Source organism: Chiloscyllium plagiosum, unplaced genomic scaffold (assembly GCF_037043375.1).
Source record: "Chiloscyllium plagiosum isolate Xiang-an unplaced genomic scaffold, Cpla_swu_hap1 HiC_scaffold_16, whole genome shotgun sequence".
NCBI classification, from domain to species: domain Eukaryota; kingdom Metazoa; phylum Chordata; class Chondrichthyes; order Orectolobiformes; family Hemiscylliidae; genus Chiloscyllium; species Chiloscyllium plagiosum.
The window spans coordinates 52,284,906-52,303,215 of NW_028270154.1; the positions used below are offsets into that span (position 1 = coordinate 52,284,906).

The 18,310-nt window shown below is 40.3% G+C and overlaps 1 protein-coding gene across 5 annotated transcripts in view; it reads left to right on the forward strand.

Moving 5' to 3' along the window:
• The window catches only part of rnf44 (ring finger protein 44), a 150,532-nt gene that overhangs the window by 124,635 nt on the left and 7,587 nt on the right, over positions 1-18,310 (forward strand). For 4 of the 5 annotated variants that reach the window (XM_043703738.2, XM_043703739.2, XM_043703743.2 and 1 more), the window contains 3 exons: positions 2,803-2,964; positions 11,229-11,335; positions 16,022-16,106. In XM_043703738.2, the coding sequence (XP_043559673.1) occupies positions 2,803-2,964; positions 11,229-11,335; positions 16,022-16,106 (354 nt within the window). Of the gene's footprint in view, positions 1-2,802; positions 2,965-11,228; positions 11,336-16,021; positions 16,107-16,246; positions 16,479-18,310 lie in introns of all 5 variants that reach the window. The other variant, XR_006313614.2, reaches the window with a different exon arrangement.

Sequence of the window (18,310 nt, forward strand, 5' to 3'; positions counted from 1 at the left end):
TGTGCCGGGATCAGTGTTGTGACGCTTGCTGTTTGTGATATATGTAAATGATTGAGGCATTAATGTAGGAAGGTTGATTAGTAATTTCATACATTATACAAATATTGGTGGGGTGATAAATAGTGAGGAAGATAGCCTCAGGTTACAGTAGAATATAAATGGACTGGTTAAATAGGGTGAACAGTGAAAAATGGAATTCAGTCCGAATAAATGTGAAGTGATGCACTTTGGCAGGACAAACCAAATGAAGGACTATATGATGAATGGTAGGACTGTGAAAAGTATCAAGGATCAAAGAGCTGCTGGTGTGCATGGCCACTCATTCCCTAAGGTACTGGGCCAGGTCGATTTAAATGGTTAACAAAACATATGGAATACTTGCCTTTGTTAGTTGAGGCTAGGAGAAAGTGAGGACTGCAGATGCTGGAGTACCAGAGTTGAAAAGTGTGGTGCTGGAAAAAAACACAGGCCAGGCAGCATCCGAGGATCAGGAGAATCAACTTTTCAGGCATAAGCCCTTCTTCAGGAAGAAGGGCTTGTGCCCGAAACGTCGATTCTCCTGATCCTCAGATGCTGCCTGGCCTGCTGTTTTTTTTCTTCCAGCACCACATTTTTCAACTTTGTTAGTTGAGGCACATATTTTAAGAGGAGAGGGATTATACTGGAACTGTATAAAATGTTTGTTAGGCCTCCGTGAAAGTATTGTGTACAGTTCTGGAATCAGGGATGTGAAAGCACTGGATAGGAGATTTCATAAGCTGGAGAGTTTTTAGTTATGAAGAGAGATTGGATAGACTGGAGTTTTCCTTGGAGCAGAGGAGACTGGGGCTAAACTTGAGATGTGTAAAATTTTGAGAGTTTAAATGATCGATGACTGAAGGCATAGACTTAAGGTAAGGGTAGGAGGATTAGGAAGGATCTGAGGAAAAGTTTTGTTTCTAACTAGGAGGATGGTGGGAATCTGGAACTCTCAGACTTGGAGGATGGTAGAGGCAGAAACTCATAATATTTAAGAAGTATTTAGATGTGCACTTGCAACGCCAAGGCACACAAGGCTATAGGTCACATGCAGGAAAATGGGATTCAAATAGTTAAGAGTATTGTTTTTGACCAGTGCAGACTTAGTTGACCTTATCACTGCTGTAGACCTCTGATTTTGATGGATGCTTAGTAAGAGCACATGGCATCAGGCTAATATATTCATATCGCTGGAGGATTAGCTAACTAATAGAAGAGTGTGTTGGAATACAGAGAACAATTACAGGATGGCAATCTGTAGCGAGTGGAGTTCTACATTGTATCAGTGTTGCAGTCACAGTTATTAATATATATAAATGACTTGGATGAGGAAAGTAGCCAGTTTTGTGGATGACAAGTGGTGAGGTTGACACAGCATCTGTAGGAGGATATAGACAAGCGGATGAGGAAAGTCTTAACAGATGGGATTTTATCGTGGGGAAATGAGAGGTTATGTACTTTGGCAGGAACAATAGAAGAGCTGAATGTTATTCAAGTGAAGAAAGAAATCAGAAAGCTGCAGCATGAAGAGATTTGGGGATCCTCATGCGTGAATCACAAAAACCTAGTGTCTTCAGTTCACTGGATAATAGGGAAGGCCAACTGAATGTTGACCTTCTTACTTCAAAGGGAATGGAGTGTAAAAAATAGAAAAGTCTTACTAAATACTAAATACATGGCGCTGGCCAAAATATTTAAAATATCATAAGCAGATTTGGCCCCCTTATCAAAGGAAAGATGTATTAGCATTGGAGGCAGACCAGAGAAGGTTAACTGGGCTGTTTGAGTACTGATAGATTCACTTGAGGGGAGATTGAGGTGTGCTCCCTGGTGTTTATAAGAACAAGTGAAGACATTTATTGAAGCATATACAACTTGACAAGGTAGATGTGAAGAGATTGTATTTGTGAGTGTGTCCAGAGGGCATAATCTCAGAGATTATGTCCTTTTGAAGAGCGAGAGAAAAAATTTCTTCTCAAAGGGACGTTTACTTTTGGACGACATTAGCGCAGAGTGCTGTCGAGGCTGGGTCATTAACTATGTTCAAGTTGGAGAGAGATTTTTAATTAATAAGAGGAATTATGGGAATAAGGCAGGAAGAAGAGTTGAGGGTTATTAGATCAGCCATGATCTCTCTGAATAGCGCAACAACTCTGGCTGACTAGCCTACTTCAGCTCTTGCAATTTGTGGTCCTACTGAAAGACCTAAAAACCATCTCTGTGAGCACACTTTAGGTCCTTTGTCATTATATGGCTTTGTATCATATTTCATTTGATAATGCTTCACTGAAGCTTCTGAGGGCATTTTAACTATGCTGAATTTTCTAAATAAATAAAAGTAATTGTTGCTTTTAAATGATGGACAACTTTTTTTTTTTAACCACTCTAGACATGCTAAATGGTCCAGTAATGCAAAGCTGAGGGAGTTATTCTTCCTTTTGTCATTGTCATATGTGCTTGCAACATGAGACAATCCATTTCTTCCACACCTTTTTTATGCAACAGATTTGTGGTCTCCTTGACCACATCCCCCATTTTATGTAGCCTGTTAGCCTGATTCTCAGTTGCCCATTCAGGATAAGCAGTCACTGAGGAGGAAGACAGGTCATCACTCTGCTCCAATGAACAGGCATACTCTTCTCAATTCAATACCAAGATCAAAGCTCTGGATTCCACTGGCTGGGATGGTCAGCCTTCCAGTTAATTATTTTGAGAATTATCTTTGGTGCCAGGTTTCAGTAATAAATGCTGTTTGAATCTATTCTACTTCTTTCTTTTCAATAGCCCCTGCAGAGGATAGAGAATGAAGTAGAAATGAGGGGGGACCAGCACCCAGTTGGTGGTTTTACATACCCGCCTTCACATCATCCCCCTGCCATGCCAACTTCTGTCCCCCTGCAGTATCTTCCTCATGATCCCTTACACCAGGAATTGCCCTTTGGAGTGGTAAGTGTTCTCTCCAGCTGACTTTGTAAAATTGGAGTGTATTGAATTTTGTAAACTTCTAATGGTTGTGTGAGGCTTTGTGAAAGCTTGATAGTGGCCATGAGACTAAAAATCATATTGCCAAGAGAACTTCTGCAGTTAACGGTAGGGCTTTGGATAGCGTTGTTGAACAGAGATCTAGGGGTTCAAGTACATAATTCTTTGAAAGTTTCATCACAAATGGCTAGGGTGGTTAAGAAGACATTTAGCACGTTTGCCTTCATTGCTCAGACCTTTGAGTATAGGAGTTGTGATGTCATGGTGAGGTTGTACTGTACATTGAAGCCACTTTTCAAGTACTGTATACAGTTCTGGTTGCCTTGCTATAGGAAGGATATTATTAAACTGGAGAGAATTCAGAAAAGACTTATTGGGATGTTGCTGGAACCAGAGAGTTTAGGTTAGAAGGATAGGCTGGGATTTCTTTCACTGGAGCATAGGAGATTGAGGGATGAACTTAGATTTATAACATCATTAGGGGCATAGATGAAGTGAAAAGCATAGATCTTTTCCCCGGGATGGGGGACTTCAAAACTACCAGGCGTATTTTTAAGATGAGAGGAGAAAGATTTAGAAAGGACCTGATAGGGAATGGTTAGTACATGGAATGAACTGCCAGAAGATCGAGGTAGATGCAGGTACAGTTAAACATTTAAAAGACATTTGTACAGCTGCATGAATAGGAAAGGTTTCGAGGGATATGGGCCAAATGCAGGGAAGTGGGACTTGGGGAAACTTGATTGGCATGGATGAGTTGGACTGAAGGTTCTGTTTCTGTGCTGTATAACTCTAGAAGAGAAAGTTGGGTTCAAGCAATGACTGATGTCTCTGTTTTAATTTGTGCATCATCCTGTTGCTGCTGTAACCATGATCACCACAATAAAGAGCAGCTGCATGTCACTTGATATTGCAAATAAATCCCAAATGGCTGATTTCTGGATTGGCAACAAATCTTGTTCAAAGGTTTTTTTTAAAAGCAGGTGATTGGTATACGCATTGAGTGTAGGCATATTATGTCACTGCAGATACATCATACTAAGTACATCTTGTGTATACATGTACAGCCTATATCTCAAATAATGAAGCTGATATTATTCAAGAGGTGCTTCATACAGGAACTAAAAATCCATGATTACATAATTGATGTCTGCTTAATACAACAAGATGCTATGGCAACGAAAAGTGGCTCAGTAAATGAGCAAAGAACACTGTGATCTGAGTGAGGAATAAGAAATATCTTAGAAACCGCAGAAATAATTGTGAAGGTAGATTGAATGTTGGTATGAAAGGAATAACAATATTAATAAGATTTAGTTTCTGCTTCAAAATTGTGAATTTTACGTGGTCCACAACTGCTTCCATCACAATTGATGGGGATTGCCACGAAAGCGATTTTTACAAAAATGTTGAGTATTTAAGGTAAAATTATACAAATGCTGTCTGTGTATTTCTTTTACAAACAATTCTAAGTTATTTTGCCAAAAGGAACAAAATCATACTCCTGTCTTTAAGGAAACAAGAACATTGCAAATAGTTCTTTGAACAAGTATTAATTAGACTGATTTAAATAAAATGGTAAAGCTGTGCACATAGTAGAGTCCTAGAGATGTACAGCATGGAAACAGACTCTTTTTGGTCCAACCCGTCCATGCCGACCAGATATCCCAACCCAATCTAGTCACACCTGCCAGCACCCAGCCCATATCCCTCCAAACCCTTCCTATTCATATACCAATCCAAATGCCTCTTAAATGTTGCAATTGTACCAGCCTCCACCACATCCTCTGGCAGCTCATTCCATACACGTACCACGCTCTGTGTAAAAAAAGTTGCCCCTTAGGTCTCTTTTATATCTTTCCCCCCCTCACCCTAAACCTATGCTCTCTAGTTCTGGACTCCCCAACCCCAGGGAAAAGACTGTCTATTTATCCTATCCATGCCCCTCATAATTTTGTAAACCTCTATAAGGTCACCCCCCCCAGCCTCCGACGCTCCAGGGAAAACAACCCCAGCCTGTTCAACCTCTCCCTGTAGCTCAGATCTCCAACCCTGGCAACATCCTTGTAAATCTTTTCTGAACCCTTTCAAGTTTCACAACATCTTTCCGATAGGAAAGAGACCAGAATTGCACGCAATATTCCAACAGTGGCCTTACCAATATCTTGTACAGCCGCAACATGACCTCCCAACTCCTGTACTCAATTCTCTGACCAATAAAGGAAAGCATACCAAACGCCACCTTCATTATCCTATCTACCTGCGGCTCCACTTGCAAGGAGCTATGAACCTGCACTCCAAGGTCTCTTTGTTCAGCAACACTCCCTCGGACCTTACCATTAAGTGTATAAGTCCTGCTAAGATTTGCTTTCCCAAAATGCAGCACCTCGCATTTATCTGAATTAAACTCCATCTGCCACTTCTCAGCCTTGAGATGATTTGTAGCTCGGGTGCTCGTTGTTGTGGTTCTGTTCGCCGAGCTGGGAATTTGTGTTGCAGACGTTTCGTCCCCTATCTAGGTGACATCCTCAGTGCTTGGGACCCTCCTGTGAAGCGCTTCTGTGATGTTTCCTCCGGCATTTATAGTGATTTGTATCTGCCGCTTCTGGTTGTCAGTTCCAGCTGTCTGCTGCAGTGGCCGGTATATTGGGTCCAGGTCGATGTGCTTATTGATTGAATCTGTGGATGAGTACCATGCCTCTAGGAATTCCCTGGCTGTTCTCTGTTTGGCTTGTCCTATAATAGTAGCGTTGTCCCAGTTGAATTTATGTTGCTTGTCATCTGCGTGTGTGGCTACTAAGGATAGCTGGTCATGTCGTTTCGTGGCTAGTTGGTGTTCATGGATGCGAATCGTTAGCTGTCTTCCTGTTTGTCCTATGTAGTGTTTTGTGCAGTCCTTACATGGGATTTTGTACACAAAACAGAGAACAGCCATGGAATTGCTAGAGGCATGGCACTCATCCACAGATTCAATCAATAAGCACATCGACCTGGACCCAATATACCGGCCACTGCAACGGACAGCTGGAACTGACAACTGGAAGCGGCAGATACAAATCACTATAAATGCCGGAGGAAACATCACAGAAGCGCTTCACAGGAGGCTCCCAAGCACTGAGGATGTCACCTAGATAGGGGACGAAATGTCTGCAACACAAATTCCCAGCTCGATGAACAGAACCACAACAACTTCTCAGCCCATTGGCCCATCTGGTCAAGATCCTGTTATAATCTGAGGTAACCCTCTTCACTGTCCACTACACCTCCAATTTTGGTGTCATCTGCAAACTTACTAACTGTACCTCTTATGCTCGCATCCAAATCATTTATGTAAATGACAAAAAGTAGAGGGCCCAGCACCGATCCTTGTGGCACTCCACTGGTCACAGACCTCCAGTCTGAAAAACAACCCTCCACCACCACCCTCTGTCTTTACCTTTGAGCCAGTTCTGTATCCAAATGGGTAATTCTCCCTTTATTCCATGAGATCTAACCTTGTTAATCAGTCTCCCATGGGAAACCTTGTCAAATGCCTAAATGAAGTCCATATAGATCACATCTACTGCTTTGCCCTCATCAATCTTCTTTGTTACTTCATCAAAAAACTCAATCAAGTTTGTGAGACATGATTTCCCACGCACAAAGCCATGTTGACTATCCCTAATCAGTCCTTGCCTTTCCAAATACATGTACATCCTGTACCTCAGGATTTCCTCCAACAACTTGCCCACCACCGAGGTCAGGCTCACTGGTCTATAGTTCCCTGGCTTGTCCTTACCACCCTTCTCAAACAGTGGCACCATGTTTGCCAACCTCCAGTCTTCCGGCACCTCACCTGTGACTATCGATGATCAAATATCTCAGCAAGAGGCCCAGCAATCATTTCTCTGGCTTCCCACAGAGTTCTCGGGTACACCTGATCAGGTCCTGGGGATTTATCCACCTTTAACCATTTCAAGACATCCAGCACTTCCTCTCTGTAATGTGGACATTTTGCAAGATGTCACCATCTACTTCCCTACAGTCTATATCTTCCATATCCTTTTCCACAGTAAGTATTGATGCAAAATATTCATTTAGTATCTCCCCCATTTTCTGTGGCTCCACACAAAGGCTGCCTTGCTGATCTTTGAGGGGCCCTATTCTCTCCATAGTTACCGTTTTGTCCTTAATATATTTGTAAAACCCCTTTGGATTCTCCTTAATTCTATTTGCCAAAGCTATCTCATGTCCCCGTTTTGCCCTTCTGATTTCCCTCTTATGTATACTCCTACTTTCTTTATACTCTTCTAAGGATTCACTCGATCTATCCTGTCTGTACCTGACATATGCTTCTTTCTTTTTCTTAAGCAAACCCTCAATTTCTTTAGTCATCCAGCATTCCCTATAGTTACCAGCCTTCTCTTTCACCCTGACAGGAATATACTTTCTCTGGATTCTTATCTCATTTCTGAACGCTTCCCATTTTCCAGCCATCCCTTTATCTGCGAACATCTGCTCCCAAACTGCTTTTGAAAGCTCTTGCCTTATACCGTCAAAATTGGCCTTTCTCCAATTTAGAACTTCAACTTTTAGATCTGGTCTATCCTTTTCCATCACTATTTTAAAACGAATAGAATTATGGTCACTGGCCCCAAAGTGCTCCCCCACTGACCCCTCTGTCACCTGTCCTGCCTTATTTCCCAAGAGTAGGTACATCCACATACTGAATCAGAAAATTGTCTTGTACACACTTAAGAAATTCCTCTCCATCTAAACCTTTAACACTATGGCAGTCCCAGTCGATGTTTGGAAAGTTAAAATCCCCTACCATAACCACCCTATTATTCTTACAGATAACTGAGATCTCCTTACAAGTTTGTTTCTCAATTTCCCGCTGACTATTGGGGGGTCTATAATATAATCCCAATAAGGTGATCATCCCTTTCTTATTTCTCAGTTCCACCCAAAGAACTTCCCTGGATGTATTTCCGGGAATATCCTCCCTTAGCACAGCTGTAATGCTATCCCTTTATCAAAAATGCCACTCCCTCTCCTCATTCGCCTCCCTTTCTATCCTTCCTGTAGCATTCGTATCCTGGAACATTCAGCTGCCAGTCCTGCCCATCCCTGAGCCATGTTTCCGTAATTGCTATGATATCCCAGTCCCATGTTCCTAACCATGCCCTGAGTTCATCTGCCTTCCCTGTTAGGCCCCTTGCATTGAAATAAATGCAGTTTAATTTATTAGTCCTACCTTGTCCCTGCCTGCCCTGACTGTTTGACTCACTTCTGTTCTCAGCTATACCCGTCTCAGATCGATCTCTTTCCTCACTATCTCCCTGGGTCCCGCCCCCCACCTTACTAGTTTAAATCCTCCCAAGCAGTTCTAGCAAATTTCCATGTCAGTAGATTAGTCCCCTTCCAATTTAGGTGCAATCCATCCTTCTTGTACAGGTTACTTCTACCCCAAAAGAGATTCCAATGATCCAAAAATGTGAATCCTTCTCCCATACACTAGCTCCTCAGCCATGCATTCATCTGCTCTATCCTCCTATTCCTGCCCTCACTAGCTCGTAGCACTGGGAGTAATCCAGATATTACTACCCTTGAGGTCCTCCTTTTTAAAAGTCTACCTAACTCTCTCTAATCTCCCTTCAAAGTCTCAACCTTTTCCCTTCCAATGTCATTGTCCACATTGGAACCAATGACCTCCTGCTGGCCCCTCTCCCCCATGAGAACATTCTGCACCCTCTCTGAGACATCCTTGATCCTGGCGCCAGGGAAACAACACACCATTCTGCTTTTTCTCTGCTGGCCACAGAAACGTCTGCCTGTACCTCGGACTACAGAATCCCCTAACACAATTGATCTCTTGGAAACTGACATACCCTTCGTTGCATTCAAGCCAGTCTCAATACCAGAAACTTGGCTGTTCGTGCTACGCTCCCCTGAGAATCCATCACCCCCTATATTTTCCAAAACCGCATACCTGTTTGAAATGGGTATACCCACAAAAGACTCCTGCTCTAGTTGCCTACCTCTCTTACCCTTGCTGGAGTTAACCCATCTATGTGACTGTATCTGAGACTTTCCCCCCTTTCTATAACTGCCATCCATCACATACCGTAGCTGTTGCAAATTCCTCACCGCTTCTATTTGTCTCTCCAACCGATCCACTCGATCTGATAAGATTTGCATCCAACAGCATTTATGGCAGATATAATCCGCAGTAACCCTTAAACTCTCTTTGAACTCCCACATCTGACAAGAAGTACATATCACTGCAAAGGCCATTTTTGCTCCTTCACAATCTACAGACCCAGAAAATAACACCGCCTTACTCCTCTACAAAACACTGCACCAGGTTAAATTAATAGTTATGGCTTATATTTTAAGTTTAATCAAGAGACTTATCTCCAAAAAGCATATAATCAAGAAAGAATCTACTGTACCCACTACTACAGCCTTTCAATTGGACAGACTTAAAACAACGATTAACTTATCTGATTCTGTGCTGTGAACTTCGCCCAACAGTTCCTCCAAGATTAGTTGTGAATTTCACTGTTTGTTAATTTTCTCTCTCTCTCTCTCTCTCTCTCTCTCTCTCTCTCTCTCTCTCTCTCTCTCTCTCTCTCTTCCCCCCCCCTCTCTCTCTCTCTCTCTCTCTCTCTCTCTCTCTCTCTCTCTCTCTCTCTCTCTCTCTCTCTCTCTCCCCCCCCTGCACTGTCCTCACCATGTGCTTCCTTTGCCTGCCCTTCTCTCTTTTAAACTACTGTTAGTATAGTAAATAAAATCAATTATTAGCTTTATTCACCTTAATTGGGGCAAGATTCTGATGTCAGAGGATAACTGTACATGTTCAAATGATTTCACTGTGTTAAAACGTTTTGATGTACTTCAGTTACTGCGGCATTGCAGGAAAGAAATCAGAATTGCAAGTAGTGTGTGTATATTTGACACGATGAGAAACATGGAGAGCATGTGTTTTTTGCATAATTTATCCTTTTGAGAAGATGCCTAAATCTGAGCTAACAAATGGGCAGAATTTGTCCATTTATCCAGAGGGGTAGCTAAATAAAACTTAATCACTCCTGAACTCTGATCTGCTTCTGTAATGCGCAGAATCTACCTCTCACATACACCATCTCTCTCTCTCTCTCTCTCTCTCTCTCTCTCTCTCTCTTTTGACTTTATGCAGTAAAGAAAGAGCTCCTTCGTTTGTGCCTGGACATTTTCCACCAAGGCATCTGATGATTGCAAACGGTGCTTTATGTGAACACAGTGGAATAGATGGGCATAAGGCATCAAGTTCACCAATTTATGGTTGCAGGGTTCTATTTTATTATAATTGGTGCGATTGTGAAACTTTGTCCCTGAGGTGGATTATATTGGGTGCTGATTCCAGTTCTTTGTGTTAGTTAATTCAGTTGGGGGTCAGAGTTTAGGGTGAATCTGATCTGCTTTTGGAACAATACTGGACTGTAGTAGGGAGAAATAGGGATCATCTTTAGCTGACAGCATCACCTTGTGGTAACTTCCATGATAAATGCACAGCATTTTGTTCATGGTTGTGTTTGCTACCACTGCACCTGCAGAGGGCACACTTACAGGATGCTTGTCACATCGCAGCCAGTGATGCCTCAGGACATGAACCATGGCTTCATACCTGAAGTTCACTTGGTGTTGCAGCCTGATGCTGCTTCAATAAATTGCAAAACTGCTCACCCCGATGAGCTCACAAAAGAAATCCCCTACCACCTCACTTGCTGCCCTACGCCTTAGCATCCAGTTTGTGAGGGAAGCAGAAGAAGAAACAAGAACAATCGTGTTTTGCAGCACCAACTTCCTGCTTCAGTGTGTTGTCAAGAGATACAGTATTTGTTTATATTGTATAAAATTGAAGATTTGTGGAAGTGAGGTAGTTCACTTCTAGGTTAAAGCTAAAGTCAGATTCCTGGCACTTAAGTTTTAACCACAGATCTTAACCCAGTGTCTGCAATTACTGTGTCTATTAATTTTAGGCTTAAATACTTTGTTGCAAGACTCTGACTCATGCATGGTGCATTTTCTTCTCATAACCACAGCTCCCACTTGTGCTCAGAGTGGTTTGAAAGTACTCTGCTCCTGTATTATTTCAGCCCAAGGTGCAAAGAAGTATTTAATAATGGTTTGGAATGCATATGTTACAGGAAACAACTTTTGAATTTTGAACTAAAATATCCTCATTTTTGTCATTGTTTTGACAGCCATACCCACATGTTATGCCACGGAGAATGACTGGACAACGATATCGCTTACAACAGCCTTTGCCACCACCTCCACCCTATTACCCTAGTTTCCTGCCATATTTCTTGTAAGTAATTTATCTCTTACTGCAGAAGCAAACCCATGTTAAGTTGCCAACTGAGCAGCAAAGTAAAATATTGTAAGGTAGAGTGGGCAGCATCTGACAGATCACATAAGAACTGGGAGCAAGAGTAGGCCGTGTGGCCTGAACTCAGCTCTGCTTACCCATCCTCTCACTTGTATCCCTTAATTCCTTTGTTGTTCAAAAAAAATCTATCTTAGCATTAGAAACATTTACTGAAGTAGCGTCAACAACTTCACTGAGCATACATTTACATCCCTCTGGTTGAAGAAGTTTCTTCTCGATTCAGTCCTAAGTCTGCTCCCCCTAATTTTGAGGCTATGTCCTGTTGTTCTAGTTTCACCTGCCAGTGGAAACATCCTCTCTACTTCTATGTCATCTATTCCCTTCATAATTTTATGTTTCTATAGGAAACCTTCTCATTTTTCTGAATTCCAACAAATATAATCCCAGTCTGTTCAGTCACTCCTCAGAAGCCAACCACCTCGACTCCGGAATCAACCTAGTGAACCTCCTCCGCACCCCCCCTAGTGCCAGTACATCCTTTCTCAAGTAAGGAGACCAAAATTGCATGCAATGCTCCAGGTGTGGCCTCACCAGCTCCCTATACAGTTGCAACATAACCTCTCTGCTTTTAAACTCAATCCCTTCAGCAGTGAAGGGCAAAATTCCATTTGCCTTCCTAATTACTTGTCGTACCTGCAGACCAACCTTATATGGTTCATCCACAAGGACACCCAGGTCCTTCTACACAGCATCATGCTGCAACTTTTTACCATTCAAGTAATAATCCTTTTTATTATTAGTAAAATGAAGACTTTAAGAAACATTTAAAAAATGAAAACTAATGTTCTCCATTATGGCCAAGTCTCTAAATATAAATATTGACCTAACCTAAATAATGAAAAAAATGGTTGCTCAGATTTGACTTGTATTAACTTGCATTTATTTAAACTGATTTGCTGTAGCTGAACCAATCTCAAAACTTTCATACATTATTGCTCCAATAATTATGAACATTTGAATCTGCTTAGACACTTTATGAAATCATCATCATTGCTGCGGAGATCTGTGTGTTACTATGACACACAATTCTCTTTTTTTTGAGACCGTAACATTTTTGTTAATTGTACGTTTGCTTCATAAGCTCTGAAGTAGGAGTCAACCATCGAGTTTGTTCCACCATTTGATAAGATGTGGCTGATCATTTTCATTAATTCCCACTTTCTTGACAATTCCTGTAAACTTTGGCTGCCTTAATACTCAAGAATCAGTTAATGTCAGTCTTGAATGTACTCATTGGCAAAGCATCCACAGAACTCCAGGCTAGAGGCTTCCAAAGATTCATAACCCTTTGAGGCGAAAACGTTTATACTCATCTCAGTTCCTTTCTTCTCAACTCATGAGTATTGCCCCATTTACTTGTACTCCCCTCATAGGAGTGCCCTCTCATCCCAGGAATCAATTAGTGAACCTTTGCACCTTTTCTAAGGACGATATTCTGCTTTGGGTATGGAACCAAAAATTCACAAAAGCCCTACAGTTGTTTGACACACCTGTGGGCTCATCGTATCCCTCATCTCTGGGGCATGTGGGACTTGAACCCAGACCTTCTGTCCCAGAAGTAGAGTCATTGCCACTATGCCAAAAGAACCCTTTAATACCACAATACAATTGCAGCAATACTGCTTTACTCTTTTTTTTTATATCGTATTCCCTTTCAATAGAGGTTAACATAACAAAAACAAACTGCTGCAAAAGCTCAGTAGGTCTGGCAGTATCTGTGGAGAGAAATCAGAGGTTAACATAACATTTGCCCTCTTAATTTCTTGCATGCTAATCTTCAATTATCAAACTGTTAAATGCATGATGATAATTTGATGTGTAGAAGACAAAACAACTCTCTAGCAGCCTATTTCAGAAATGCAAAGAAGCTGCAAGGCAAGTTGCCTTTTACAATGAAAGCTGTATCTGATTATCTGTTTAGAATGCAATGAATAGTTACTAGCTTTGTGTTTTGTACATAGTGCTACCATGTGCTTTCTGGGCAGTGGTCATAGATCAAAACATCTTAAAAATAAAAGGTTGTTGCAGCACTTAGTCCCAGCACCAGATGAACAAATTCTATCCAACTAGATTCTCTGCCAGAGAAATATAACCAAAATTGTCGCTGTGATGAAAGGCTGCTGAGTTTCTCTAGAAAGTTTATTGACTAACATGCCAAGACGTTTGGAATGGATTCTTAACTTGCTGCTTAGAAATTGACATGAAAATTAAGTGATTTCTAGAGTGCTGTACTGATTTGAAACATCAATTTTACACCTTGAGGTAAGTTGAAAGTCTCCCCATGGGTGTCTGATTCATTAAACTATTTATGGACAAACAAGTTTTTCCATCCCGTGACAGTTGTGCATTATCAGTTCTCTGAAAGTATAATTATTCAGTGTGGTGAAAATTGTACCCATGATGCTGCAATAACCATAAGTGGCTGAGCTAGCTATTTCTCTTGTTCAAGCTGAGTCAATAGAAATAATGGTTATTATTCACTTTGTTGCAAGTACATATGTAAGCAGCCTTCAGTTGTAGGATGGATTTTGTTTAATGTTTGACATTTGAAGCATTTCTGACTTGAGTTTTGTTTCTGTTAGCTCCCATCTCCTTCATTTCTTCTCGTGATCCTCACTAGATATAGTTTACAGAGCTTAGCAACTGTCTGTGTGGGTATTGATTCTTCAATTTGTGTTGGCAGGCTATTTAACAATAGGGGCCATACAACGCAATGTAATTCATGGACCTTTTACCAGTGGTTGCTGGATAGTGAGTAGGAGCAGATACTCTGATTCTTCTGAACTTAACATTGCTGTTAAGGCTAAATGCATCCAGGGACAGGGTCTCCAGACTAGTACCTTCTGGTTTGTAATATGATGTGCTGAATCAGGTGATGCTTTTTACCCAGCAAGCCATCAGATTGGTGTTTTTAGTTGCCAACCTCAAGACTGCCATTTCAATAAGTGGTGATTTCTTCCTACTCTGTATTCATTGCATGTTTCTTTGAAATTTCTCTGGTGCCGTTTTTACATTTTGTTTTGCACCATTTGTTTCACTTATGTTTTGATCCTATCAGTATGCAGCTTTTCTGCAATCCTTAACCTCTGTCTCTTTCTCCGCTATTTGGTTATGAATTTTTAATCACATTTCTTCTCTTCCACTCAATCATTAATTTATTTTCAGTCTTCATCCTTTCATCTCTCATGTTTACTTTTGCTTTGTTCCTTGCCATCTAGCTCTATTTTAAATTTTAGTTTTGTTCTCCAAAATTCTCTTTTCCTGACAAGGAGCTGGAAAGCAGTTCAGGATCTTAAAATGTATTGCTTTATGGTTAAAAAATCCTCTCTCAATTATCCTCGTGGAAGTAGACTTTTTAAATCTACAAACCTTCAACCAAGTTTGATAGTTCCAGAATCCCTAACCAGGGTCCATTCAAACTAACACAGTGAATGATGATTTTTTTATTTAAAAATCGTAAGAAATCGTTGTGAGCTCGTTTTCACCAGCCCAGTATAATTTTAAGGTCAGTTCTGCCAATGGTGCTGCCTCTCTGGTAAGTATTTGGTTCACTAAGAATATTTTAGCATTTTAAAACACTTTTTAAAAAAAGTCTTTTCCCCAGTTTTTTTTTTAGTCGGTACAGGGGAATATCTATCACAGATACAAACAAACCTTGACTTTCTTCTAAATAAAATCAGGCCGTTAACACAAGTTTTGTTTGGGCTTTTTTCAGGTTGCTTAGACACAGCATTTGTTGCAAGAAAATTGGTATTTCATTGAGTGGCAGAATATGTTCAGGCTGTATTCTTAGAATCCACTAAGTTTTTGTTTTTATATTTGTTTTCCAATTGTGTTTGTATGTCAAGGACATTGGCACAAGATGCACAATAAAGTTTACAAAGGTACCAAATTAAAGAGCATAATGCACTGTAAATGGGATTTAGATGAATGTACGGTGTGATCAGATAGTTAATAGAACTTGTTCAATACTGTTAAGTGGATAAATACAGATTAGCAAACACAATGCATGCTCTAACTGGTAATTAGATAAATTAATGGATGGAAATACAACAATTATTCAAGGTGATTGTCAAGTAGAAAAGACTGTAAAAAGAGCAAGTGGATTTTTTGGTTTATAGAGGAACATTGGTATAACTTCCTTGTTGTTTTTACATTCAATCTGTGTAAAGCATTGGATTAAACCAGAGTTTTAGTACTGTTTGCAGTTTTACATTTACTATCATAAGAAACATATTGAAGATGTGGAAAGGATATGGAGCGAGATCAAGAATGAGTATTTATAGCTGTGAAGAAATTGGGCTTTTTTCACTGAAGAAAGGAAATGATGGAGGTTTTCAAATTGAGAGATTTTCAGTAAAAAGTAAAGATTCCTGAAGAATATGTAATTTTTATCTATTTTAAGTAGCAATTTAGCTTTCTCTGAGTCTAAAATACGAACATTTACTGCCTTTGCTTTGAGCACTTTAAACAATAAGCAAAATATTATGCTTTTCAGGAGGAGCCCACCTGGCACATTTTCTGAAGTAATAAATGAAATGAAGAATTTGTTCTGATCTCTGCTTCATCTATCAGACTAAATTATTTTTGCTTCCTGTAATCCAGATCAATGCTTCCAGTGCCTCCTGCAGTGGGACCAGCCATTAGTGTGGAGCTAGAGGTGGAGGATGTAGAAGTGGAAAATTATGAGGTATTTATTTCTCATATCTGAGCTTTACTGAACTAACATCAAACTCATTACAAACTGAACTTTGAGTCATTTTAAATTTCCAGTTTCAACTTGGTCTCAAATCATTCCGGATTTTTATACAATTTCTTCTTACAATACAGCAACCAAAAAGTAGAGGGGAAGGTTGCTGAATGAGGTAGCCAGCTGTCAGACTGTTGTAACCTGGGCAATGTAGGATAACAGCAATGCAGTCGTATGCACATGTGAAATGGGCTCATGTGGGATTCTGACATCACATTGTCACTAAGAAGTTTGGAAATGGAGGACTCCATTCTGAGCAATAAAGATGTTTACAGTTCAAGAGGAGTGCTAAGCAAAAAATATCCTTTTCAAGTGAGTTTCAAAGCTTCTAGTTTGTGTTTTTGTGATTACTGAAGGATAGTTCCATCTCTGAAGAGTTTAGAATGCTATGTTGATTCAGAATGCAAAGGAATGGTTAATGAAATTCAGTATGAGAGTTGTGGTCATAGTATAAATAATTGAAATTTCAGTTTCAAAATTCTGTCAAATTCACCACCTCTTGCCTTTCCAACTACCTCAATCCTTTGCCAAACTCCATTTTTCTGCTCTGTCAAACACTTTGTGTCAAAATTGCTAGTTCTCCGTGTATTCAGTGAGATCTAACCAGTCTGCCGTGAGGAACCTTGTTAAACGTCTTAGTGAAGTCCACAGAGATCATTCCTGATGAAGGGCTTTTGCCCGAAACATCGATTTTCCTGCTCCTCGGTTGCTGCCTGATCTGTGCTTTTCCAGCACCGCTCTGATCTAAACTCCACATAGATCACGTCCACCGCTCTGCCCTCATCAATCCTCTTCGTTACTTCTTCAGAAAACGTAATCAATGTTCGTGAGACATGATTTCCCCCACACACAGCCATTTTGACTCTTCCCTAATCAGTTCTTGCCTTTCCAAATGCATGTAAATCCTGTCCCTCAGGATTCCCTCCAACAGCTTGCCCACCACTGATGTCAGGCTCACCGGTGTATAGTTCCCTGGCGTTTCCTTATCACCTTTCTTAGTGGCACCATGTTACCCAACCTCCAGTATCCTGACAGCTCACTTGTGACTATCGATGATGCAAATATCTCAGCAAGAGGCCCAGCAACCACTTTCCTAGCTTCCCATAGAATTCTAGGGTGCACCTGAGCAGGTCCTGGGATTTATTTTAAGACATCCAGCGCTACCACCTCTGAAATATGGACATTTTCTTTTAAAGATATTACAATCTGTTTCCCCACATTCTAAATCTTCCATGCTTTAAAAGAGCAAGGGAAATTATCTGGAAATGTAGAGTGCAGCATGAAGTAATTGATTGATTGGTTAATGCATATGGATTGGCAACTTAAATGTTTTGGGTTGTAAAAGTTTCAGAAAGGATACAAGTAAAAATGCGAGGAACAGAAGCAGGGTTAAGTAGCTCTAAATGAAATCCTTTAAAATTAACTGAGAAAAGGCTAAAGATCTAGACTGCAAAATAGTGGAAAAGAAACTAAGCAAGTACATTATGGACAGATATTAACATAGAGCTAAAATTGTGGTTAGCTTTGATCATTCAACAATTGATGAGGATAAAGAGAATCTTTATAATAAAGATCAATCCTTTAATTCCTTTTGCTGAGCAACAGTCTACCAATCTCAAATTTAATTGATAGCTGATCATCAATTGACATTTGTTGAACAGCATTCCATCTTTTTTATGAAGAACTGTTTCTTAATTTTGCTCCTGAAAAGTGTGCTCTTTTAAGAATCTTTCCCCAACACAAACTCCTCAAACAATGGGAATTATTTATTTCTGTTTACTGTATTAATTCTACCTAAAATATTAAATGACTCCAATCAAATAATCCCTTAACCTTCAAAGTTCCAGGGAGCATGATTCTACCTTGTGTACCACCTCCTCTTGCTTAAATCCATTGAGTCCAAATATCATTCTGGTAAATCTTTGCTCTGCTCCCTCCAGGGATACTGTATTCTTCCTAAGGTGTAATACAACAATTGTCCTCAGTATTGCAGCATTTTACGTGCATTGAGAAACTTCGTGAGATTGTTATCAAGAAACAAGTCAGTTTTCAAAGTGGCTTTTATTTGAGGAGAGGCTTAGACTCTTCCAATATTTATTTACAATGTCAGACTAAAATACCAATGTAACCTTGTGATTCCTCCT